The sequence below is a fragment of the Girardinichthys multiradiatus genome, chromosome 4, assembly GCF_021462225.1.
Source record: "Girardinichthys multiradiatus isolate DD_20200921_A chromosome 4, DD_fGirMul_XY1, whole genome shotgun sequence".
NCBI lineage: Eukaryota > Metazoa > Chordata > Actinopteri > Cyprinodontiformes > Goodeidae > Girardinichthys > Girardinichthys multiradiatus.
In genome coordinates this window covers 4,691,063-4,717,961 of record NC_061797.1, presented here as the reverse complement: position 1 = coordinate 4,717,961, position 26,899 = coordinate 4,691,063, and the positions used below count along the sequence as shown (strand labels likewise).

The 26,899-nt window shown below is 40.4% G+C and overlaps 3 protein-coding genes and 1 long non-coding RNA gene across 8 annotated transcripts; 2 read left to right on the top strand and 2 right to left on the bottom strand.

Annotated features, from left to right (window-relative positions):
* Positions 1–3,652: 3,652 nt before the first annotated feature.
* zgc:162297 (uncharacterized protein LOC555865 homolog) lies at positions 3,653–13,173 on the top strand. 2 transcript variants are annotated; one of them, XM_047362843.1, is made up of 6 exons: positions 3,653–3,872; positions 4,117–4,167; positions 4,250–4,430; positions 4,578–4,728; positions 9,321–9,448; positions 12,712–13,173. In XM_047362843.1, exons 1-6 carry the CDS (start codon positions 3,855–3,857, stop codon positions 12,909–12,911), a joined length of 729 nt encoding a protein of 242 aa, XP_047218799.1. In that variant the 5' UTR covers positions 3,653–3,854; the 3' UTR covers positions 12,912–13,173. The 2 variants fall into 2 exon arrangements, with proteins under 2 accessions (XP_047218799.1, XP_047218797.1); XM_047362841.1 differs by having other exon boundaries at positions 4,085–4,167.
* Positions 7,455–11,399, bottom strand: LOC124866851. The gene is made up of 3 exons (XR_007037933.1): positions 11,045–11,399; positions 10,883–10,942; positions 7,455–7,508 (listed from the first exon to the last, which is right to left on the bottom strand). It is a non-coding gene; the product is annotated as an uncharacterized LOC124866851 (long non-coding RNA).
* A 142-nt stretch (positions 13,174–13,315) lies between the features above and the next one.
* si:ch211-260e23.9 (uncharacterized protein LOC555795 homolog) lies at positions 13,316–16,605 on the bottom strand. 3 transcript variants are annotated; one of them, XM_047362845.1, is made up of 4 exons: positions 16,404–16,605; positions 14,730–14,881; positions 14,474–14,633; positions 13,316–14,159 (listed from the first exon to the last, which is right to left on the bottom strand). In XM_047362845.1, exons 2-4 carry the CDS (start codon positions 14,851–14,853, stop codon positions 13,931–13,933), a joined length of 513 nt encoding a protein of 170 aa, XP_047218801.1. In that variant the 5' UTR covers positions 14,854–14,881; positions 16,404–16,605; the 3' UTR covers positions 13,316–13,930. The 3 variants fall into 3 exon arrangements, with proteins under 3 accessions (XP_047218801.1, XP_047218800.1, XP_047218802.1); XM_047362844.1 differs by having other exon boundaries at positions 16,356–16,507; XM_047362846.1 differs by having other exon boundaries at positions 14,474–14,627; positions 16,356–16,507.
* Positions 16,606–17,269: 664 nt separating this feature from the next.
* LOC124866850 (protein C19orf12 homolog) lies at positions 17,270–19,749 on the top strand. 2 transcript variants are annotated; one of them, XM_047362847.1, is made up of 3 exons: positions 17,270–17,418; positions 17,826–18,034; positions 18,866–19,749. In XM_047362847.1, the coding sequence occupies exons 2-3, from the start codon at positions 17,875–17,877 to the stop codon at positions 19,129–19,131; spliced, it is 426 nt and encodes a 141-aa protein (XP_047218803.1). In that variant the 5' UTR covers positions 17,270–17,418; positions 17,826–17,874; the 3' UTR covers positions 19,132–19,749. The 2 variants fall into 2 exon arrangements, with proteins under 2 accessions (XP_047218803.1, XP_047218804.1); XM_047362848.1 differs by lacking the exon at positions 17,270–17,418 and adding an exon at positions 17,491–17,610.
* Positions 19,750–26,899: the final 7,150 nt, after the last annotated feature.

Sequence of the window (26,899 nt, the reverse complement as noted above, 5' to 3'; positions counted from 1 at the left end):
TGGGCTGTGCTTGGTGGGGCACTGTGTTGTGCCCTGGAGTTAATCGTGCAATTAGGATTCCCCTTTTGAGATGTCCCTTTTGTAAAGCAAACTGCCTTGGCACATGTAGGGAACCATCTGGTCTATATGGTATGCCTGAAACACTGCGACAGGACATAGTAAAAAAAGAAGCATTTTGGAGCTGTACCAGGGAACCATTCTACAACTCTGAACAATTTCTTTCAGCTGTATTTAGCTGATAATGCAAATAGTTAAATGTTAGTCAGATTAATAAAATCTACATTTATAGTTTGCTTCAAGAATTTGATTTACAGTCCAGGATGTACCCCACCTCTCGCCCATAGACTGCTGGAGATAGGCACCAGCTTCCCCGTGACCCACTATGGAATAAGCGGTAGAAAATGACTGACTGACTGACTGAATTTGATTACATTGAAAATTACTTATGTAAATTTATGCCACTGATGCTTAATCAAACATAAAAGATCAAACGGTTAGATGTTTACAAGCTGGTAATATTAGTGTGAGATGATACTGTTTGGTTGTTTTTTTCTACTATGAAAAGAATTAGTCAAATCTTCCTTACTGTTTATAACTATTGGATTTACATTCCAAAACTTCTTCCTTTTTTTTAGTATGACAGCACTTGTATTTTTTCCAATATTTTACTGATCTATTGTGTACAGGATATTTCTTCGCATAAAAGTACTGTTTTTAACGTGAAAAAACAACAGCAAACCTCTTTAATCTCTCAGCCTATCTCCAGCTGTCATTGGGCAAGAGGTGGGGTACACCCTGAACAGGTCACCAGTTCATCACAGGGCAACACACAGAAACACAGCCCACACACACACACTCATACACTATATTGCCAAAGTATTGGGTCACACCACCAAATCAATCAATTCCAGTGTTCCAATCACTTCTATGGCTGCAGGTGTATCAAGTTTGGCGTGGAGAAACCTGACTGCCTGCACAGAGTCCTGACCTCAACCTTCTTGAACACCTTTAGGATGAATTAGAGCAGAGGTGTCAATTCTGGTTTTCTCATCTAACTATGAATACCCTCCTAAATCTTGTGGAAGTTAGCAGAATAGTTAAAGTTGCTATTGCTGGTAATAGTGGGTGCATCAACAAATTGGACCTTCCAAATTAAGAATAGGATGTCATCAAAGTGCATGTACACATAAAAATAGACAAATAGTTTTGGCAATAGAATGTACCTAAGGGCAATTTAGAGTAATCAATTAACATAACAGTCATGTTTTTGGACTGTGGGAGGAAACTGGAGAGAATCCACACCTGCATGGGAAGAACATACAGGTCCTTCTCAAAATATTAGCATATTGTGATAAAGTTCATTATTTTCCATAATGTCATGATGAAAATTTAACATTCATATATTTTAGATTCATTGCACACTAACTGAAATATTTCAGGTCTTTTATTGTCTTAATACGGATGATTGTGGCATACAGCTCATGAAAACCCAAAATTCCTATCTCATATCATTAAAAGGGTCTCTAAACGAGCTATGAACCTAATCATCTGAATCAACGAGTTAACTCTAAACACCTGCAAAAGATTCCTGAGGCCTTTAAAACTCCCAGCCTGGTTCTTCACTCAAAACCCCAATCATGGGTAAGACTGCCGACCTGACTGCTGTCCAGAAGGCCACTATTGACACCCTCAAGCAAGAGGGTAAGACACAGAAAGAAATTTCTGAACGAATAGGCTGTTCCCAGAGTGCTGTATCAAGGCACCTCAGTGGGAAGTCTGTGGGAAGGAAAACGTGTGGCAGAAAACGCTGCACAACCAGAAGAGGTGACCGGACCCTGAGGAAGATTGTGGAGAAGGGCCGATTCCAGACCTTGGGGGACCTGCGGAAGCAGTGGACTGAGTCTGGAGTAGAAACATCCAGAGCCACCGTGCACAGGCGTGTGCAGGAAATGGGCTACAGGTGCCACATTCCCCAGGTCAAGCCACTTTTGAACCAGAAACAGCGGCAGAAGCGCCTGACCTGGGCTACAGAGAAGCAGCACTGGACTGTTGCTCAGTGGTCCAAAGTACTTTTTTCGGATGAAAGCAAATTCTGCATGTCATTTGGAAATCAAGGTGCCAGAGTCTGGAGGAAGACTGGGGAGAAGGAAATGCCAAAATGCCAGAAGTCCAGTGTCAAGTACCCACAGTCAGTGATGGTCTGGGGTGCTGTGTCAGCTGCTGGTGTTGGTCCACTGTGTTTTATCAAGGGCAGGGTCAATGCAGCTAGCTATCAGGAGATTTTGGAGCACTTCATGCTTCCATCTGCTGAAAAGCTTTATGGAGATGAAGATTTCATTTTTCAGCACAGCCTGGCACCTGCTCACAGTGCCAAAACCACTGGTAAATGGTTTACTGACCATGGTATCACTGTGCTCAATTGGCCTGCCAACTCTCCTGACCTGAACCCCATAGAGAATCTGTGGGATATTGTGAAGAGAACGTTGAGAGACTCAAGACCCAACACTCTGGATGAGCTAAAGGCCGCTATCGAAGCATCCTGAGCCTCCATAAGACCTCAGCAGTGCCACAGGCTGATTGCCTCCATGCCATGCCACATTGAAGCAGTCATTTCTGCAAAAGGATTCCCGACCAAGTATTGAGTGCATAACTGTACATGATTATTTGAAGGTTGACGTTTTTTGTATTAAAAACACTTTTCTTTTATTGGTCGGATGAAATATGCTAATTTTGTGAGATAGGAATTTTGGGTTTTCATGAGCTGTATGCCAAAATCATCTGTATTAAGACAATAAAAGACCTGAAATACTTCACTTAGTGTGCAATGAATCTAAAATATATGAATGTTAAATTTTCATCAAGACATTATGGAAAATAATTAACCTTATCACAATATGCTAATATTTTGAGAAGGACCTGTACAAGCTCAATGCAGAAAGACCGGGATTTAAACCCAGGACCTTATTGCTGCAAGGCAACAGTGCTACCAACTGCTCAACTGTGGATATTTAAGAAATATATAACTAAATACCTTATTACATCGTTAAATTATTTAATTAAAATTCCAAGCAGTTAAATCCTAAATTACTATACAATAAGTTCCAGATTTATTACATTTTTCGTGGTTTCTCTTCTGCAGAGCACCATAAAAAAAAATTTATGGTAAGACATCCCTTAGTTAACCTGCAGAAGTAGTCCATTTAGAACCAGTCATAAGGACCAGAACACTGTTAGGTAATCCCATTAACCTTGAAGAGTAAGGCTGGCAGAAAATATAAATTATTGATGTGCTGTAACACACACCATGAAATAAATAATGAAATAGTTAAATAATTTAGCTTTTTTTTAATAAATATAGTAAGTCTTTTGAATTTGATATTTAAATAATTATAGGTTTAATATATCACTGAAATTAAAATAACTAATGACACATTTAAATAAGCATTGAATGGTTTAAGTTGGTTTATTGAATTTTGCCACTCCTGGACCTCCATAGTATGGTGCTTGCATTGGATGCATTGCTGTCAGTGCAACCTGGTCTTAATGTTGCCCTGCCTGTGTTTATATCTAGTTTGCTCCTTAAACTAACATGATGTCGGAAGGTTTATTGCATTATATAGCACACACTGACAGATAACCGGTTGTAGGCTTTTTGAACAAATTAATCAAATAACTTTTTTTCAGTTTTTGATTGATTTTGTCTTTGAACTTTGCTCAGTCACATGATCCTCCTTCCAGCGAAAGGGAAAACTAACTTTCTTTAGTCTCTGCAGCCTTGTGGCCTGACACAAACAACAAAATGAAGTTTCAGAACCTCTTTGGGTTCATGAAATCTGTCGTTATTGGAATGATTCATGTCAAAGCTTTGCCAGGTAGTTTAAGATTTTACAATCTCTTTTCTGTAATGTTCTACTGTCCAGTTTTTATTTTGCATGGGGCAGTAGCTCCTGCTTCTGAATGACTCCAGAAAGATTTTTATGGTTAACCATTGAACTTTTAACAAATCTGCATTATGTATTCTTAATATGGTTGTAAGTTTTGTGCAATGATTCAATTTTGGATTGTGGTTCTTTGTGTATCCCAGGTACTCCTCTGGGTTGTTTTAATATGTTGCAGATCATCAAAGAAGCTTGCCATGAGGCAGAGGTCTACCTTGATGCAGGCATTGTAAGTTTCTACACATCACATGAGCACAGCTGAAATCTTCCCTCTCAAGAAAGGAACCCCAGCCTGTGCATGCCTCTTTCAGGACGGTTTGATAATTGAAAACATGCATGATGTCCCTTACTCATTCAACGTGGGCCCTGAGGTGTGCGCCTGTATGACTGCGGTCTGCTCTGCTGTAAGAAGTGTCTGCCCCACGCTGCCCCTTGGAGTTCAGATCCTGTCTTCTGCCAACCAGCAAGCACTAGCTGTAGCTTTGGCTTCAGGTTCAGCTATTCATAAGTTAATAAGCAAATTTCTCAGTTCATGCTGGAAATATTTAGTCTTCAGTTAAGAAGTGCATGTTTTTTGAGCCAAATAAAACAAACTTGTTCATCAGCCTTACAACTTTGATGGGACCGCATGTTTTTTAGGTCTGGATTTCATCAGGGCAGAGGGTTTTGTCTTTTCTCACGTGGCTGATGAGGGTCTTCTCAATGCCTGCGCTGGGGATCTTTTGAGATATCGCAAACAGATTGGAGCTAATGACGTGCAGATCTTTACTGACATCAAAAAGAAGCACAGGTGAGGTAAATGGACTGAACTTATATAGCTCTTTTCCAGTCATACAGCTTTACACTAGAGCCACATTCACCCAATTGCACTCACTAACACTCACACATTCATACACTGATAGGTAGGCAACTTGAGGTTAAGTGCCTTGCCCAGGGGCACATTGACCTATGGCAGGAGGAAGCTGGAATCGAACCCACAACCTTCTGATTGCAAGACGACTACTTTTCCTACTGAGCCACAGTCACCTCAGGTGACAATCTGTTCAATTTGAATTGTAGGTAGGATCTACAAGATATACACCGCCTTGCAACATGCTTCTACGAATAAAATGTGAAAAGTTTATATGTATTCAGGCCCCTTTACTCGTGTACCCCAAAGTTGAAAACAGTCCATCCAACTCACTTCAGAAGTCACCTAATTTGTTCATTGAGTCAACGTATGCAATTTAACCACAGTGTAAATCCAGCAGATCTGTGGAGGCATCATATGATTAGAATATATTGGAAAAAATGACAAGGAATCAAGCAGACAGCATGGTAAAGTTTAAAGCAGAGTCAGGCTATAAAACAATATCCCAAGCTTTGATCATCACACAAAGTTCTGTCATGTCATTATCTGAAAATAGAAATAATATGGCACACCTCCAGACCTACCAAGACATCAACTTAAACTGTCAGGCCATGCAAGAAGAGTATAAATCAAGTATAAACCAAGAGCCCCATGGTAACTAAGGAGGAGCCACAGAGATTCACAGATAATCTGTTGACAAGACAATCATTAATTATTCACTACACAAGGCAAGACAAGGCAAGTTTATTTATATAGCACATTTCAGTAGCAAGACAATTCAAAGTGTTATACATGAAAGAAAAGAGACAAAAAAGTACTTTGCAGTGGCATTAAGGTAATTAAATAATTACAAACACAAATAATTAAAGAGAGTAAAAATTATTAATTAAAATAAGAAAATAGAAAAATTAATGATAAAACGATTGATAAAAAATGAAGGAAAAGTTAGACTAAAAATTTAACTACAGGTAATAATGTTTAGATGGCACATTCAAAGACCATTATAACAAATATGTTTTTTACCTTCATTCAGTGATTTATAGACTAACAGAAGTATTTTAAAGTCTATTCTCTGAGCTACAGGGAACCAGTGTAAGGACTTTAGAACTGGGGTGATGTGCTCCACTTTCTTAGTTCTAGTGAGGACGCGGGCAGCAGCGTTCTGGATCAACTGCAGCTGTCTGATCGACTTTTTAGGCAGACCTGTGAAGACACCGTTGCAGTAATCAATTCTACTAAAGATGAACGCATGAATTCGTTTTTCAAGGTCCTGCTGAGACATTAGTCCTTTAATCTTGGAGATGTTCTTTAGGCGATAGAAGGCTGACCTGTCTTTATGTGTCTCTGAAGGTTCAGGTCTGAGTCCATCACTACACCCAGATTTCGAGCCTGACTGGTGGTTTCTAGCTGTATTAACTGAAGCCATGTGCTAACTTTTAAACGCTCTTCCTTTGGTCCAAAGATTATTACTTCAGTTTTGTTTTGATTCAGCTGAAGAAAATTTAGGCCCATCCATGCATTGATTTCTTCTAAGCACTTACCCAGCGCTTGAATGGGTTCATAGTCACCTGGTGACATTGTAACGTATAGATGTGTGTCCTCTGCATAGTTACGATAACTTACGTTGTTGTTTTAGGGGGAGCATGTAGATATTGAATAGAAGGGGCCCTAAGATGGACCCTTGGGGAACGCCACGTGTGTGGTCTCTAATTTAAAGTTACCTACTGACACAAAAAGTCCCTGTGCTTCAAGCAGGATTTAAACCAATTGAGTGCTGTACCAGAAAGGCCGACCCAGTTTTCCAGGCGCTCTAATAAAATGGAGTGATCAACAGTGTCGAATGCTGCACTAAGGTCCAATAATACCAGCACTGTGGTTCTTCCACAGTCTGCATTTATATGGATGTCATTGAACATCTTGACAAGAGCAGTCTCTGTACTGTGGTGAGCAGGAAACCTGACTGGAAGACATCGAAGCGGTTGGTCATTGTTAGGAAGTTGTTTAACTGCTGAAACACAGCTTTTTCAATAATCTTACTGATGAAGGGAAGATCTGAGATAGGCCTGTAGTTCTGTAGTAGCAGCTTCTTCCAAGTTGCTCTTTTTCAATAGAGGTGTGATAATTGCTCCATCACTGCGGTAGCCACACCGATCCGTCTGTCGATCTGTCGAATGGAGTGGGAGATCGACAGACAGATCGGTGCGGCTGCCGCAGTAATGGGGGCGCTGTACCGGTCCGTTGTGGTGAAGAGAGAGCTGAGCCAAAAAGCGAAGCTCTCGGTTTACCGGTCGGTCTACGTTCCTACCCTCACCTATGGCCATGAACTTTGGGTCATGACCGAAAGAACGAGATCCCAGATACAAGCGGCTGAAATGAGCTTCCTCCGTAGGGTGGCCGGGCACTCCCTTAGAGATAGGGTGAGGAGCTCGGCCATCCGGGAGGGGCTCGGAGTAAAGCCGCTGCTCCTCCACATCGAGAGAAGCCAGTTGAGATGGCTCGGACATCTATACCGGATGCCTCCTGGACGCCTTCCTCTGGAGGTGTGCCAGGGACTTCCCACCGGGAGGAGGCCCAGGGGACGGCCCAGGACACGCTGGAGGACTATGTCTCTCGGCTGGCCTGGGAACACCTTGAGCTCCCCACGGAGGAGCTGGAGGAGGTGTCTGGGGAGAGGGACGTCTGGGTGTCTCTGCTGAGTCTGCTGCCCCCGCGACCCGGTCCTGGATAAGCGGAAGACGACGAGTATGAGTACGGGTTTGATAATTGCTGTTTTTAGGGCCTGGGGGAAAACACCTGAAAAAAGGGACGCGTTTATTATTTGTGTTAAATCAGATGTTATAACAGCAAACATAATATAACCTTTATGGTAAGAGTGGCAAAATGGAAACTATTGCTGTTGAGGGAAAGCCATAAGAAGTCCCACTGGCAGTCTTCAATGTTTAAAATTTCTTTAATTGTTATTGTAGAAATATGTTATGTTATATCATTTCCATGTTAGTAGGTTACAAATGGCACATAAGCCATGTAGGAGAAATATGAAAACATTTGGAAGAAAGTCAGACCAGACATACATGTAACTTTTAGTTTACTTGCAAAACCTCACGTGTGTCACAAAACCATCACTGCATGTCACCCTGAATGCATCATTCCCAGCCTCAAACAGGTTAAAGGTAATATCATGATGTGAAGATGTTTTTTTCAGCAAGGAATGGGAGGCCATGTTGGAGTTTATGGAAAAATCAAAGAGCTGAATAGAGAACAGTCCTTAAAGAAAAGATGTTAGAGGCTGCAAAAGAGTTCACACTGAGGTGGAGATTCACCCTCCATCAAGACAACAATCCTAAACATACTGCCAGAGCCACAATGGAAGGGTTTAGATCAATGCATATCAATGTGTTAGAATGGCCTAGTCAAAGTCCAGACCTAAATCCAATTGACTTGAAAATTGATGCCCATTGACGCTTTGTATCCAATCTGACTGACCTTGAGCTATTTCCTATGAAAAATGGGCAAAAATTTCAGTCTACATGAGCAAATCTGGTAGAGACATACCCCAGAAGACCTGCAGCCATAATTGTGGTAAAACGTTGTTCTACAAAGTGTTAACTCAGGGTGGCTGAATACACACACAGGCAAAACTTTTCTCATTTTTCTTTGTACAAATGCTTAAATCTATGTATGCTTTTACACTTTGTGTTGGTCTGTTTCATAAACTCCCAACCAAGTCTGTGGTTGTAACTTGACAAAACGTGGTATAGTTCAAGGAATAGGAATATTTTGGCAAAGCAAAAGCATCAGTTAAGACAAGTCATGCATCTATATCCAGCTTTCGTACAGCTATAAAGCAACTGATATTAAAGCTTTTAGACAATATGTTATATATAGTCTTTCACCTACGGAAATTTCACCCAGTTTTGTGTAAAATTGAAAAACAAATATTAGTGACACAAGCTCAACCCAGCTTGATAATGTATATGAAAAGGATTCCTAGTGTTAGTTTTACACAGAGAATTAACAGTGATTATTAACAGTGGTTAGTAATCACAAGGAAGAACAGAAGAAACTATATTTCTGGCTGCAATGTAGCATAACAACTGCAGCTCTAAGTAGTGGCCCAAGGATGGACAGCAGTATTACCAGCAGGGGAATCATGGACCACTGTGGCTTACTGTTGAATTCCAGGAGTCACCTCGTGTGCATGTGATTCATTCAAATAGAAGAACTACTGGGTCTCAAAGTGCTGGAAAAAGGTTTGTGCTGTTTCCACTAGGAAGAAGTTTAAGCACATAGTGCTTCATCATTAACTGCATCTCTGATGATAACGATGACATGCTGCATTTATTACTCCAGTTATTATTACCTGTATAATCTGTCTACATTAAAACAGCTTGAATAGGTGAAAAAGGAGTGTTCTGCTTCTAAAATAACCAATAATCCTCCTAGTATCTCATGAGTTATATTTTACTATGGGACAGTCAGTCATGTCGTTGTCATTTGGAAATGCTCATTTTGCTGCATGTGTGTGTCTCCAGTTCCCATGCTCTGACATTTGATGTGACTATAAAGGACACAGCCCGAGCTGCTGAGTTCTTCCTCTCAGATGGACTCATCATCACCGGGGCAGCTACCGGAGATCAGGCTGACCCTTGTGACCTCAGAGGTACTGGTGCACTTTGTTCAGCTGAAAGGTCTTGCAATATGAAAGCAAAATATGAGCAGCTTTGTTTCAGACATAGTCATTACCTGGAATAGCAATATAGAGCTTCAGAAATCAGTACTGACGTTTTAATAAGCACAGTTCATTTCACAGATTATTTCGATTGAGCAAAACATTTGCATCCGAAAGTAATTATTTCAGATGCCATTAGGCGCTGTGTCCAGCAGAGGGCACTGTTGCATTGAAGAGTTGTGATTTTACCAGCATGGGGAAACATAGTTGCTGAAGTTGAAAGTAAAATGAAAATAAAAATGCATATTTACCTTACTTTAATTTCTAACACATATCACGCAAAACTATTTAATATGCACCCAAGTATCTAAACTCTGCAAATCATTCGGGTAAGAAATGTGAACTAGTGTTTCTTTTTGAGTTTGGTAGCAGTTTTGTTTGGAAATTATGGTTCCCGGTGCACTTCTGACATTTTACTTAAGGAACCAACTGAACGTCATCTCTTATAGTATACATAAAGAGTCTTGATGTCAGTGCACACCTTGTACAGCTCAAATGTTTAACAACACTTTAGATTAAAATGCATCCATTCATCAGGTATCCCCTCAGATGTAGCTGTGCATTACCGAATGACAGGCAGAAAAAAGACTTCCACATTTTAGCACGCCTAAATTAAATTCAGCTGTTCGGAAATATTTTGGTTTGTGAAAAACAAGGGCAGTCATGTTGTGAAAACTATGAGCCACATGTCTGTAAAGCAGCCGACTGCAGGCTGGCTGCCCAAACAGATAGTCTGACTAAATAACCAGCTAACATCGGCCTGTAAAACTTGTTATTTCATATAATACAAAACAACAAAAACTCTTCTTTTAAAATAAATGTCATACATAGCATAGATTAATATAACTGTAACAGTCAATATTATTTTAGCAGCAACATTTATATAAGTCTAAGGAAACCCAGCAGATTGCATCCAGTCAGTGACTTGCAGCATTCCCTCCTCCTGGATGAGCTTGTAGAGACAGTGGACAGTCACTGGCGTTGACTTTGCAGCAATCCCTCATACTGAGCATGCATGTAGCGACAGTGGAGAGGAAAAACTCCCTTTTGACACGAAGAAACCTCCAGCAGAACCAGAACCAGGCTCAGTGACACAACGACTTTCATCTCAAACAGTGACTCTTAACATTTGTTCTCTCACTCTCCGTTCGTGTTTTTCTAGCAAGATCAGGTAAAACTAAATATCAATAATATTTTTCTAGCTATAATAAGCAATATTATAGTGAATTATACTACTATTTTAACAGCAGTAGTAATACAAGTTGCATCTGTGTTGCAAGAATGAAAGAAATTTGATCATGTTATGAATTTATAAAACCGTAATATTGTGAAACCATGTTTAAAATGGTTGTGGTAGGGCTGTACCTTTTTCTGTATCTTCAACTTAACTTCCAGCCATGTTTCCCCCATTCATGTGCACAAAGCCTTAAAGTAGAGGAAGCAGGGAATTCTGTTTTGTCCAACTTAAACATCAGTAGCTAGTACATTTATTTTGCAAAAAGAAATGAATGTGTTTGTTTCACTCACTCAAGATTCTCCTGAGGGTCACTGAGAGTGAAATGTGGACCATGCTCCCCACCCAGAAACGCCACAGTGTCTAATTTTAGCACTTTCCAACTAATACTGTAAGACCTCAGCCAGACGCTGACCAGTCACATAGTTGAGGGTCTCATGTGTACTGAAATACAGAACAGGACACACGTGATTTCTGTCTTGGGAACTGAACAAACTCAGACAGGAGGATGCTGACCCTGTCAGCGTGGAGTTCAGCCTTCACCCTATCCAAAGTTCACTTTGGCAAATCACTGTCTTCACATATCTCACATTTCATGAAGGAATATTTCTCTGTTACTCTGTGAGGCTGAAGAGGACGCAATACAGAATCTCAGTTTCTTTCTGCTACACTCCCACAACATAATGCTGTTTTTAGATAGTTATTTCATTATATTTTATATTTTATTATAAAACTTCAAGAAACAAAATGTCAAAACTGGCTGGAAAATGCAAGACTTTGCAAAACACTGAAAATAGCATGTAGTCGCACTTGACATGCAACCTTTTATTCTCTCTGTCTGACAGTAAATCAGATTTAAGGTCAGTTAGGATGCCAAAGTTGTTTTCTATTTTCTAAATGCCAGAATAACTATAGGGGGAGAATTTCTTAATTATCTTAAAAGTCAGAAATTTACATAAAGTTTCTTAGTATTTGGTAGGATCCTAAAGTCTATGACTTAGGCCTTTTTGGGGCTATCCCTCTTGAAGCTTCTAATAATAGTTTGCAAGAATTCCTGCCCATCCCATCTGACAGACCTGATTAAGTTTGTAGCCCCCCCTTACCCGCAAACAGTTTCAATTCTGCCCACATAACATTCTTTGCTCATGCCATTTTGTTTTTAAAGTGCATCAATTCCTCTTGCAGCAAAACATCTTCACAACATGGTAATTTCCTTTTATTTTTCCATGATGAAACACAGGAAGCCAGTGTGTTTGAGGTGATAAGTGAAAATACATTCACAGATATGCCTCTGATTAACTCAAAAGTCCTGTTACAAGCTTACACAAGTCAGGACGTCATCATCTGGGCTTTCCCCATTTCTTTGAAAATGCAGCAGTCTTACTGTATGTAAATGTCCAGATCTGAAGTGATAAAAAAAATCTCTAAAAATGTGTCTTGTTATTCTGGCATTTAGGAAATAAGAAATGATTTAAGTAATGCTAACTGACCTCAAACAGGAAATGATTAGTAAAAATATAATGTCAGATAGTGCATACAAACAGAAGTTTTCCACTGTAGCTATAGGCGTGTTAAAGCTGTATTTTGTCCGTTTTATCTAAACATCAAGTCAGTTATAAATATAGCTATTGCTCCGTTATATGTCTGCACCACATTTCAAAAAGTAACAACAAACCTAAGATACCATCTTGCTATACCAGGTGAGGAAGAGTTTCTGCTGTCATTTTGTCCCATCTGTCCTGCAGACACTTTTAAACTTTGTAACAGTACTGGTTTGTCACCTTTTTGGCTCCAAAACCATTCTACACATCCTACACTAGGAATGGGGCAGAACTACAGTACAGTCTGTTTTATGACCTGTGTTAAACGTTGATAAGACAAAGTAGGAAAGTTCTATAAAACCATGTGAAAATAAACAGAGGTCAATGTTGATGCACAATTCTCCTGCTGTATTTTACAGAGGTCTCCCAGTCTGTGAAAATCCCAGTCCTCGTCGGTTCTGGGGTGACATATGACAACATTGAAAGTTTCCTGGATGCCAATGGAATGATCGTTGGATCTCATTTCAAGCACGGTGGCCACTGGGCCAATGCAATTGATCCAGTTCGAGTGACGAGGTTCATGGCAAAAATACATCACCTTCGAAATCAACAGAGCTAGTTTTCTATAATCAGCACATCTTAAACGTTCTTAAGCTGGTGATTGTCGCTGGTGTTATTTAAGTTAACCGCAGAATGGACTACTTCCCTTTTGTCTGTCCTGTGCTTTTCTATTTTAGTGTCACCTGACCAGAGCACGTTCTTCCACATGTGTGTTGTGCCCCCTAAATGGCTTTTGGGATTTCTTATGTCTTTCTTCTCGCCACTCCTACATCTGAGTCAGATTTGTGGAGAGCACAGCTAAAAGTTATCCTGACTACAGATTCTCCCACCCGAGCTGTGGATCTCTGTTGCTCCCCCAGAGTTATCATGGGCTTCTTGACAGTTTACTGATTAATGCTGTCATCATCCACATAGATAATCCCATTTGCATAACAACAGTTGCTCTCTTAATAAAAGTTAAAGTTAAAAAGTATAAAAGCATTTATTAATTTTTAGGTTTTTTTACTTTACATGAGTAGTTTACAGGTCAATACATAGCAAATAAACACACAAACAAAGAACAACCCACTGCAATATGGTAATCCTTTTGTGTCATTATTCAGCAAACATTCAACAGGTTTCACCTGATCACGTTTGGAACATTGTCACAAGTTCAATCAGTAAAAGCAACATAAGAAAAACTTCTCAAACACCCACTTTTCTTGCAAGATACACACTCTTGTCCATAATCACACAAGTCAAACAACACAGCTGCTGTTACTAGATAGTTGACATTTATAACCCTATATGGAAAAGTAACTATTTCTAAAGATGGATGTTTGGAGGCTAAGGTTAATGGTTTTCTGTGGTGTCAGACCTCATGGCAGCAGGGCAGAAGGTACAACAGCAAACTTTAATGGCTTCACTGCTGAGACAGTGAATCTTAAAAGTCTTGCTATGAAGGTATGAAGTGTATGCACAGTGGATTAAGGTGGAATAATGAAAACCTGAGTAATTTAGTGTGAATAGACTGTGCTGCTCGTTGGGCAGAGGTCAGGGTCGTTTCCTACACATCCTGTCAAAGTTGATCAGTGCAGTTCAGTAGTTGTACAGGCGCGGGGAGGGGCACCTTAAATTGCCGTATTTTTTGTCCTTTGGTGAAAATTGCGCGTTAGTCATGTTCTGCCTGTGGATGTTGCTGCGACTCAGCCTCCTTCTCTCAGCCTGTCTCCTGGACCTCTGCTCAGCCAACAGCTGGAGGTTACATGGCAGAGGATTCCCCCAGGCAGCAAGATGCCAGGAAATGTGCCGCCTCACAGCCGCAGGCCTGCATAAATACACAATTTCAAATCATGGTGAGTGAAGGTTGAAGTAATATGAGAAAATCCCCTCTGCAATGTGTTAATAACCATTAACTTAGTGAGGAATTTTGATATGAAAATGTGTAGGAACCCTGGGATTTCCTTTTATAATGTCCTACTCTGATGTTCTACTATTTATTTAGAATTTATGCCTCAATTATCCATCAAATACATCAAACTATCACAGTAATCACCAAAGAGCCATTGGTGGAAAACTTTGCATGCACAGTGACTGGCTGAGGGATGAAGCATCATACGTATCTGAGAGACATGGAGTTACCTGGAGGTTTCCTCTTCATCTTCATCAGAGGCTAGCTCCTCTTCCTCCTCTGCTCCCCCCATCCTGCATCTTATCTGATAGACAGACATGCTGGGGTGCTCGATCAGCAGGTTCTCAAGAGGGTCCACATCGGGGGCTGACATGGGTCTGCTGTCTGTTTCCGGTTTAAACAAATCCTCCCATTATCACCAAGAACCAGAAAAAACTGAAGCATGAACTTCTTGTTATCGTACTGAAACATGGTTTCACCTCTCACCTTGGATATTAACAATGACCCATTCCTCCTCTTCAAACTCCAGGAGCTCCTCATTGGTGCCACTTCCAGCTTCAGAGTCTTCTCTGACATTTCCAAGCAGATAAGAACGAATCTTTCCGATCATTCTTTAAGTCTCTTTTACGGCCTGTAATCTAAAAATAGAAGCACCATTGTGAGAACATACCCTTTTACAGTTCTACGATTTTGAGTGCAGGAAGTTTGGTTATCGGGTATAAAATCCCCCATCACCTCCTCCACCAGCATCTGGCTCTCTGTTAGTGAGTTCAAATGATTCACAGCAGAGACAGCGTCCTCTACAGGCTGTTCCAATACATAAACCAGCAGCTTTTTCGGTAGAGCAGTTGCTCCTATTACACTAAATCAGCTGGCTGGGTTGTTACATCAGTGTGATGTGGGGAAAGATTCCTACTAGAGCTTCATCAGCTGAGAACACACCAAGATAGAATAATGCCGTCTACAAATACAATGACGGCAGAAACAAACTGCACACTAATCTATTTCTAATGTTTGGAGTATCAGGGCATCATCAATTGTCATCTGGCCTACATGAACTCCTAAAATGTATTTTAAGTAACTTATCCTCCAGATATGCATCCAGTATAGATGTACTTTGCTTTCAATCACTGTTTAACTAAATTGAGCAAAATAAATGACGGAATCATATAAAACTTTAAGGAATGTGTACCTAAACGTCAAAGTTTAGGTATCCCATCGGCTTCAAGTCAGTTTGCCCCATTTGTGCTACATTTCATCTCCATTTCATTCCTGTTCATAAAACTTTTTGCACACATTAAACCAGTGAGGAAGCCTATCGATATTTTTTTGTTCTTGTTCTAGATAGCTTTATGAAATATGAAGACCAATTAACACAAATTCCTCAAATCTCACATGTAATTTCATTTGATTGAACATTTTTGCATGAACTTTTTCTGATTTTTGTTTGGGTTAGTTGATTCAAATGAAATGATTAACCCAAAATCCAACCAAAATTACTAAACGTTCTTCTTTGATAGATATGATTTATTAGAGTCACAACCCCCTGGCGGCCGGGAACAGACGCAAGGTTGGTACAAAACGTCCAACTTATTGCACAATGTCCACATATTTATATGAACCACGTCATCCGAGGCTAGTAAAGTCAAGACAAGTTTATTTCTGCAGCACCAATCAAATCCAAAGTGACCCCAGCCAGTTGCAGTTTTAGTTTATGCAGGTCAATTAAGAAATTGTTGGTAAAAACGTGCATCAGTGTCGGTTCCTCCTTGGAGTTAAAAAGTATTAAATTAGCGCTGCCAAGAAGAAGTGAAGATCACTGTCTGAGAGCAACAATTAGTTGCTAGTTGAAATCAGAAGAATGAACATGACAACCACACAAGAAAAACAGTCAGAAAAAAAAAAAAAAAAAAAAACTCGGTTATAAGCTGGAAACAGATGTTATGGAGAAATATGTTTTTACTTAAGTGCCAGCAGCCCCTCACCCACTCTGATCACCAACTCCGAGCAGTAATCAAAAGTGAGAGCAATCAGTCAATCCATTGAAAAAAAAAAAACAACAGAGTTCAGATTTTGTTCATTCACAAAGACCGGTTCTTATTTTTCACTTACATGCCAAGAAAGACGATGCTATTCAAAGCACGGAAAAAATGCCGCTACCTTGTTTTTCTTCCGAGTCTGTTGTGATCAAAAGGTTGTTTATCGGCGAGGAGGGGGCGGTACCTGTGACCTGGATCGTCACCGAGTCCCAGCCAATGAGGAGCGACTAAAATTGCCCTTTACAAAACATGAACGCAGCCGGATTGTTTTGTTTCCAAAAATTATATTGAAAAACAAAAGAAGGTTCAATGTAAAATTCAAAAGTATATAACAAACAAACGCGGATGTCCGGGGCAGACGCTGGTTGCAACCGGAAGCAGAAATAGAGGGGCTATGGTTGGCGGGGATTGAAAACGTAAAGCGACGGCGCGCTGAAACGGGGCCGACCCCTGTTACTTTTAAATACTCGCTAAATTATGGAGAACAATTTTACAAATAAGCAAAAATCACGTTTTAAATTCCTCCGTCCATCCAACCATCAATGTTTTTTATTTTATAGTTATTTACTCAGTATGATGAAAATCTTATCTGCGACAATAGTGCAAACTGGGCGGATCTGAGAGTACTGGGTTTTTTCGCCTCTTAAAAAAACCGTCGTTTCTTGTCAATCGTTTTCATAAAATGGTTCCGAGTTGGAAATGCAACTTATTATTTTTCAGTTGGAATCACGTTGGATTTTAGCATTTTTATGCTTAAGTCATTAACCGGTAGAGACATTTAGGCGGCGTGCCACTCACAATAAACTGACTTGAATGGTAAACTGTTATACAGTTGATTTGTTCACAGGTACGAAATGGGTGCAAGAAGGGCTGAAGATGGCGAACAGACCTGGTGTTATTTGTTTAAGCCACATTCAAGCGGGGACTACAAAGATAGCCTCAGCTGACGCGCCGTTTAAAATGGTCACGCCTACCCGGCGCAATTCCCTCACCGGGTAACAAATGGTGCGCACCTACCGTCAGCGTGACGCGCAGGAAGCGCAGCTGTGGCTGGACATCCATAGAGCGGACGTTAGATCAGCTCATGTGTCTGGCGCCCACTGGGAGGAGAACTGCACAGTTTGGGTGAAGTAAAGGTAAGGAGCGTGAGAACGGACAAACCGCTTCAGCGGGTTGTTGTCTTCGGTTTAGAGCGGCTCCATTTTAGAGTCAGTCTAGAAAACAATGGAGCTCCAGTGACCGCAGTCATGCCTGCCTCCACGGCGGTGTGTTGGTGTAAGCCGAAAGAAGCCCCCCGGCAGCCTACTGTCAGTCCCTGCATGCTGACAGTAAATAACGATGTTAAAACATGACGCGTCATTAGCCATATGTTTGGTTTTTATTATTATCCATATATATATTTTTTTTTTAAGTCAGCTTTGGGTTTTGTATTTTTTGCTGAAGTGAAAGAGAAAGTGTTTAGGTTGTTACTTGAAAGTGACCTTGGTCTCAGCTCGCTGCGTTAGTTTCTATAAGTAAAACATTCTTTCTAATTTCTGCTTAGTTTCAGCTGACTGACCACTGTCCTCCCCCCGCTGTGCACCAGCTCAGGGATGGCTCCGCCTATTGATGACGTCATGCGCCTGTGCTGTGAGCTGTCAGCTCATGATCAGATCAAAGTGGCGGTGAAAAGCTCCGCCAAAGGAGCGGCTGTGGCGGGGGGCACCGCTTTTGTCGGGGGGCTGCTCGGTGGACCTGCAGGGATTGCTGTTGGTAAGGACCAGGACAGAGAAGAAATAGGAAAAACTTTTTTAAAAAGATGGTTACCTGAAACTAGAGGCATCTCCAGAATTTTCTTCAATGGAGTGACGAGATGAGGGCCACCATTGGGCATAATGACGCCCAAGTCACCCCCTGTTTGTGTAGTATGGGGGGCGGGGGGCTCTTCTTGCCTTGCCTTGTCAGTGGCAGATTTGGGTGTGATTGCTTTGTCATTTTAGTCTAAACCTTTTTTTTTATGACATTTGCACTGAAAGTCTCCTTGAGGTTTTCTTGACTTTTTTGCCAATGTTATAGAGTTTGTGTCCGTGTTTTTGTGTGTTTCACCTGGCTGCAAAGATACTTTCCCTACGGGGACAATAATAAAGCGATACTGATAATAGGCTGCATCTGCTTCTGGCAGTGAATTAGACCGGACACAACAAAGATGATGATGGGTTAGTTTGAATTATCTGAAAGCTTTGTAATGGCACACTAATCCAATACATTTTGTGTCTGACTTTCATGAACTTTGACTTGAAAGTCCCAACATAATAGATTTCATCTATAAACATCTGGTAAAAATGTCCTAAGAGTTTCAGTGTTCATCCAAACCCAGTCATAGGTGCAAACAGGAAATGTCTCTGGCATTTAACACAAAGAAGGAAGTCACATAACCAATATTTGCATGCTTCCAAAGCTGCAGAGAACTGATGATCATGTTTAGAGGAACACATAATGTTATTAAAGGATTTTTTATGTCCAATGTTTTGAGAACCTAGCTTTGGCATTTGTTTGCACATTCATGCTGCTAAAACTGTAACCAGCTCTCTGTGTTTCTGTGAGGTGGGGCAGTGGGGGGTCTGTTGGGCAGCTGGTTAACCAGCGGTCAGTTCAGGCCTCTGCCTCAGATCCTGATGGAGCTGCCGCCGAATCAGAAGGAGCAACTCTACGACAATATAGTTCGTGTGCTGGGCAGCCTGGACTGGATGGACGCAGCCCAGCTCATTTCACTGGTCATGGGCAACGCCACACTTCAGCAGCAGGTCACCGCTGCCCTCCTCAGCTTCGTCACAAAGGAACTCAGAGCTGAAGTGCAGTACGGTGACTGAGCTGTGGCTCAACATGGCCCTGCCAAACTCAAGCCAAGGCCTTTATGGTGGTGGATACTGGTGTTTTCCTGGACACGCTGGAAATAATGGGTGCCTCAACCTTTGCTTTTATTTAAGTATTGTATGAAACAATAATCATGTTTTTTGTACAAACCAAATTAGTTTTCATGTTTTATACGCTGTACAGTCATTCATTCGCCCACCTTCCCTATTTTAAGCTGTGCTGCCTTTATTTAACATTTTTATTTAGTGTTCAAAGTTAAAATGTTAAACGTTATAAACTAATAAGTTAAATCACCCTAAATAGGCTGGGCTAATATGGGTTCCTCACCTCAAGTAAAAAACAAAACCAGAATTTACACCAAAGTTATACGACTTGTGGAGGGAGTTAAAAATTAGGGTGATGGCAAAAGGCCTTCCACCCGCAAAGCTCCTCACCAAAACCAAATCATCAAAATACTGGAGAAAACATGCAGAAACCGGGTCAGCGATTCTAAGAAAGGTCTGACTGTTGTCAAGATTTTAACATTGATTATTGATAAATGTATATATCTTTTTTTAAATAATTTCTTTTACATTTCTGAATAAAACCTAAATAAAACTTTTTTGTGAAAATGATACTCATTTTCCATTGCTTTTTATTATCTTTTAAGAGATGCCCGTTTCATTGCCTCTCAGAAGCAAGCTTCTTGGTTGAAAGAAAATCGGTTTAAATCTCCCAGGGGGTATGAATAATTCTGGCCCCAACTGTAAACATGAACACAGAGAACAGCAGCTTTACATATCAGTCTTCATCCACTAGAGGACAGCAGAATGCAAGACACGGTTTGAATTTGGTTTCAAAACTTTATTTGGAAAAATCTTAAAATTTGCTCAAAGAAATGAAATGAAATGTAAACACAACAGCATCTCGTCGTTTTTCCACACGAGTTCATTTCTTTTTGTCAGACACAGAAGATTGTGACATGAAATAAGTAATAAGGCACACAAATGAAATAAAACAGCACTCTTATAAGTGTTAATAATCATGTTCCTCATATTAATGGGACAGTTTGGCATTGTTCTGTAGGCTTCATGTGAATGTAAGCAAACGTTTCTAATCCTGCTCAAAAAACTCGCATGTCTGTGCTTCAGAAAGTCCTGGAAGAAAGATGGACTTCTGCTGAGTGATAAGATCAATCTGGAAATGATTTTCTTTACATTTCAAATTATTCAGTTTTCAGCCACATTGGTAAGATTTATTGAATCACCTTAAAACAGGTATTTCTGTCTGTTATTACTGGCTTTTATAAATAAAAAGGTTTCAAATCGATTCTATACTTGACTGATCCAACGCAGATTTGTAACAATCTGGGATTATTCTGCAACTACCAGCCTTTTCCCAATCCTCATGCTATCAGGCATTCAGTCGTCTTCTTCCTGAAACTGTCTCCCGATGATATTTGAACACATGCATGTCCAAACGAGACGAGGTGTTCAGTCAGGCCATGTTAACGAAAGAGTTAATGTCTTGAAATCTGACATAAGTTCACATTTTTGTTTTAAAGCTCAGCAAGCAGAGACAACTTTGGACAGTAGATACTCCTGGTAGGCTAAATGTCTGGTACGTTGCTGTGGGTCGGACAGAAAATAACTGTCGTTTCCACTCTGCTGATCTATCAAAGCTTATCAAGGACAAGCAATCTCAGGTGTCTCATTAAAGCTCAGTTAAATGATGTACACAAATTAATAGTGAGGCTGAATATTATTTTTCTTAAGTATTCTGATGCTGATTTTTAAGGTGGAAATGTCTGTTTATTGGCCTCGCCCCGTCCCGCCAACAAGGTAGTAATAGTTTTCAACGTTGATGTCATTCATTTTATTAGATCACGTCGTGAAGGATTTTTGTCCCTGTGTCGCCGCTAATCTACTTTCTATGGCCAAACGTGACAAAAGCTGGACGAAAACACACTCCTGATACTTATTCAGGAGGGAGACTCTGTTGACAGGACAACTAATACTTGAACACTCCACATTTCTGGCCCTTATGGAAGACAGGCAAGAAGAAATCCACAAGATGCTCTGTTTGCAGTTTGCCAACACACATAAAAGAGCAAAGCAAAAATGTTGAAGAAGATGCTCTGGCCAGAGGACACCAACATGTCTTTTTTGTTTGTCAATGTGAAGTAATGAATACAGCTGAGAATCTGTGGCAAGACTAGGAAACTGATGTTCACAGATCTGACTGAGCGGGATCTGTTCTGCAAAGAATGAGTAAAGTCTGTAGATGTGCAAAGCTGATAGAGACATAACCCTAAAGACTTGGAAGTGCAGCGAAAGGTGGTTCTACTAAGTAGTGACCTGAGGGGGCTAAATACAAATCCACAGCACATTTTATAGATTTTTAATTATACATATTTCTGAAAGCTATGCATCCTTTTCCTTCCACTTCCCAATAACACACTGTTTTATGTTCATATTATTGCCTGCAATCCTAATAAGATGAACTAAAGTCTGTGGGTGGAACTTGACAAAATGTAGAAAATGGCATTACTTTGTAGGGCACTGCAGTAATGTGGACTGACACTATGTGTAAAGTGCTCCTAAAGAACAGAGGATGGGACCCGGCGTTATTGGAATCTAGTAAATCAGCCTGAAAGCTGTCTAGCTGAAGGGATTCTGAAGCATAAAACGGATCCAAGGTTGCATTTGGTGTTTTACAGAGAATGAAGAAAAAGAGATGAATAAAATGCTTCTAGAAACCTGCAACAAAACTAACACCACTGTAGAAAGCATTTCCATTCAATTTACTGAGGCTTCTGCAATTCTTACAGGAAACACACCCACACACAGTCCTCCTCAAAACTTCTCCTAATCTCCAAACCACACCAGAGTGGGATAACAATCCTAACTTAAACACTGGTTTATAGCACCAACCAAAACCTGAAATCCACAATTATTTATTTGAATCTAACTCAGGGGAGCTGAACACCCACTGCAGCACATTTATAGTACTGCTCATCACCAGTCCGTCACAGGGCAGAGGCTGAGACATCACTGGTTAATCTTTAATCAAATAGAAGATGGGTTTCTCAGGTTTTTATCATTTAAAAATATTCAGAAGCACATCTGAGTTAAACTGTTAGTTTGATTAAAGAGGGTCAAGTAAACCTTGTTTGTAACGTCTTGCCATTTCATACCTTCAGTATCTACTTAAACCAATGTTTATCAGTTTGTCTTCGTAGTTAAATATTTTAAGGATAGATATAAAGATGCTGAAATCAAACAATTTAACATCATTTGTTAAATTTTATTTCTGATAATTGTGGGTTTATGACCTCTGATCAAGCCACCATCATTCTGACCTACAGCTGGTAGGTATATATATAGATAAAATGTTTTCTGTAAAACTTTGAAAAGAAAATAGGAGATTACTTGAAACTGTCTGTGGTTAAAGCTCTTAAGAACCGATGCAGGTACGGTACAAAATTAAACATCTGGGCACCAAACAAGCAAAACTACAAAGGTACAAAATGGTGAAGGTGTTGAAATGACCAGCACCAAGGTGGTCTGGACGACAGTTGCACTTCCCTTCAGTATTACTGTAAGTCCAACTTCAACAAATACGACAACACCAGCTGATTGCTTTCACAACACAAGTGGAGCTGCAATGCTGCAAGTAAAAAGGACACCTATACAGGTCATTTGCTCAATAGCTGGATGCAATATCTTATAAAAAGTCCCTTTCTGCCCATCAATAATCCATTCACAGCATAAATGAACAATGTCATGTTGGAAATCACAGGAAATCAGTGGGTATTTGGAGTAGCTGTGTTAAAGAGTCCAAACTTTACAGCTGCAGGTGGCCACTGCAGGCCTGCGTCGCATTCAACACGTAGTTAAAAGATGACTGATCTCCACGCTTTGCTGGCCTTAGAAAATCCCCGTTTCAGAAGATAAATACCACAAGACACATGGGACTCTGCTCAGCTGGGACTTTCTGGAAAACGACACAGTGCATATCAGGTCCAGCTTAAGGCCTTGGATTCATGAGTAAGATCGAGTCAACAAGACAACTTGTAAAGGGTAATTTCACATCTATCACACATTACAGTACTGTGAAAAAGTATTTGTCTCCTTACAAATTTCTTAGGCTTTTCTTTGGTTGTCATGGTTACACGTCTCCAAGGTTGAAGCAATTTTTATATGAAAGATAACCTGAGTAAATAACAAAATGGCACATTAAAAGAAGTATTAAAACCAAACAGGCCCTGTGTGAAGACACTAACCCCAGGTCCTGACCAGAACAGCCCCAGACCATCACACCACCACCACCATGTTTGACTGAGATGTCCTATTTCTATTTCTAGGTTTGTTTGTGCCCTCCTGGATGATTTGTCGATGAGCTATTAGAGTAATTGTGGTAAGAGTGCCACTCCTGAGAAAGTCTACTGTTCCAGGTTTGCTTCATTTGTGAAAAATGCCTCTCGCCGTGGTTTGTTGGATTAGGAACCTTTTCCAGACAAATATGTCAGTGCTTCTCATCTGTTCTTGGATTTTTTTAAACCTTTGGAGCGCAATATGTTGCTTTTTGAGATTGATTAGCCTCCCTCATGCTGTCATGTTCTATTTAGCTCATTTCTAGATTCTACAGGTCTAGTCGTGGATACTGAAGTTGAACTCAGTTTTCCAACATTTTGTGTTAATCATAGTCAATCAATTATTTAACAATAGATAGGGCTAGGTTGGTTTGTATAGTTTTTTTTTTTCCTTAAAAAGAATCAATTCATCATTTGAAAACCACCTGCTGTATTTCTTCAGGTTATGTTGTATTACATTAAAATGTAATGATCCAAAATATGAAGTGTGGCAAACACAGAAGAAACCTTTAAGGAGGCAAAAACTATGACTGCACTTGGCACAGCACTGTGAAGGGTTCCGTTTCTTTACTTTAGAAACAGAACCCTTCACAGTGCTGTGCCAAGATCAGGAGAACTTTCAAATCCAGCCAGAAGCAAAATGCAGTGACTACACTTAGCTTTAAGTAAAGTACCACACACAGTGGAGCTGTGTGACTCTAGCTTAGTTCACTGGTAAAAAACAATAGGTGAGCTAGAGCATAAAATGACTACATTTCTTTCCCATAGTGCTGCAATCAGACATACAGTTATGAGTTATTTTTATTATAATGGTGTGAAAATGGTCATTCTTTAAGCAAATCTAAAAATGGATAACCAAACAGTAACTGTACTAAGGAAATATTTCTAGTTGGACAGTGCTCTGATAAAAAATGCTTTCTGACTAAATAGCAGATATGTGTGGCAGTGCTTTAAGGGCCATCCACACCAACAACAAACTCTAATGATTACATTGAAAACTGTTACTTTGATTGCCTTTCAACACTGGAAAAAAATAAAGGAACACAACAAACTGATTTAAGATGAAACACCCATGTTGTGATGCCAAATCTAAAAGTCTATAAATGCGGAAGTGACAAAACAGTTGTGGTGTTGACTGACCAGCTTTTTATTTGAAATAGTACTAATCTACTTTTCATAACCATCAAAGATCCTGTTCTTGGTGTGGACAGCCATTTAGAGAATAAAACAATAGTTTAGGTTTTAAAAAATTGGGTTCAGTTGAAAAGTTAAAGTCAGTCAGGATCCTACCTGCACCGGACCGCATTCAGTTTAGACACAACACATTAGGGTCCCTGATTTTCAAAGATCCCTAATAAGGGGTGCTAAATTGATTGTACAAAAAAAAAAAATTGCATGCGATTTTCAAACATTGTGCGTGCAACGGATAATAGGTGCAAAAAGAGGTGCAGACCGCCCTATTTAAATGAGGAAATTGTGTGTGCCACTGGCTGGCTGCCGCCCCCAGAGAATCTGGAGGAAAAGCAAACAGATCCTCTCTGCTTTGGGACTTCAAACATGCAGGGGTTGTTGCGCTGCATCATTTTAAATGAACAGGCTGCTGACTTTTTTCTTTTTGTTCCGTTCTCCTCCTGCTTTTCTGGACTGTTACAGTTAGTTAACTTTTGTCGTTGCTATTCACAGCAGCATGTTTGTCATCACAGCCTCTGCCCTGACAAGTTTATTACTCCTATCTGTTCATTTGTGCAGCGCTGCTAAGAAGGGATTTTACCACCCAGTTTGCAAATGAAGGACCGAATCTGCCTTATAATCTCTTTATTTCTTTCCTATTAATTAAATTATCAACATCACAGCACAATGGGTCCTTTACATGATGTGCATTACAGTTAAAAGGCTGTGTGTGCTTGATTAGTTATGTGCGCACTTCGCCATAATCAGGTTTGTGCTTCAGCAGCAGATGATCTCACCGACACCGAAGACACTGTTTACTTGTGGCCTTTTTCCATTGGCTCGTTTTAGGCGACACAGCTCCACTCCACTCGGTTTCACTCTACTCGGCATGATACCAGTTGTGTTTCCACTGACCCACTGATGGCTGGTGTTATGGCGTAATGTTACTGTGTGACATTCTCACATTAAAGTAATCTGCATGTAATGATGAAAAGAATTTATAAAGAGAAAATAAAAATATAAACTAATTACTAATGTTTGTATTATTGTATATGTTTTTCCATGTATAAATTGATCCACTGGGATGATTATTTACAGCCCAGCCAGAACTTATAAAATAAGGCTCAGGGGTTCTGATGTGACAAGGGGTGTGGCAGGAGAAGTGGAAAGGAGATGCCTCTGTCAAGACAGGTAAAGCTCCAAAATTTGCCTGAAGTTACAATTTTGGGCTTTATGAGGAGGTTCTTGTCTCATTCATGGCAATACCGAGGACAAAGACTTTTAAGCACAAATCCGCGGACTTCTGACCACGGTGAAGTTAGTTTTAGGCTGGATATTGGGGTGGCTGTGGCTCAGGTGGTACGAGTTCGTCCTGGAACAGGTGGGTTGCCAGTTCAAACCCCTCTGTCTGTCTCAGTAGTTATGTCCTTGGGCAAGACACTTCACCCGCCTTGTCTGCTGAAGGTGGTCAGAGGGTCCAGTGGCACCGATTGTATGGCAATCTGTCACTCTGCCCCAGGGCAGCTGTGGCTACCATGTAGCTTACCACTGTCAGTGTATGAATGGGTGAATGACTGATTGTAGTGTAAAGCACTATGGGGTCTCTGGGGACTTGATAAAGCTCTATACAATTGCAGGGCGTTTACTGTTCGTGCTCCGCCCATTTTAACCGAGGCAGGCAGTCCGATTACGGGCAGCTGCTCTGCCTGCTCCCTCCTCCTGCAGACCCTGGTTCTCTTAAGGACCGTCAGTAAATGTCTGAACCAAACATGCTGTTTTTTTTTGTGTCTGATCAGCTGATTTTATGTGTGATCAGCTGATTTAGGATGTTAATAAATACAGCGCCCCCTAACTGCATGTAATTTTCTTTCAGCCTTCAGACATTGTTTATAATTTGTAAATAGTAAAATAAAATTTTGGTTTGTCCCGCTCCGGCCGTTGTGGTCCTTAATCAGAATCAGAATCAGAATCAGCTTTATTGCCAAGATCGTACATACAAACAAGGAATTTGACTCCGGTACACTTTGCTCTTTTGTTCTGTTTTTGCATTACAGAATTATTGTAGTCACTTTTGAGTTTTATTAACTTTTCCCTTCACCATCTCAGTGAAAACCTAATTTCTCCTGGTCCCATGGCCAATCAGTGAACAGCAGTCTGTTCACGTTACATGTAGTCCCTACTCAAGCCCGGTTGTACCTGCTCAGGAGCAGGGACCAAAAAACCTAGGTACCAGTTGGAAA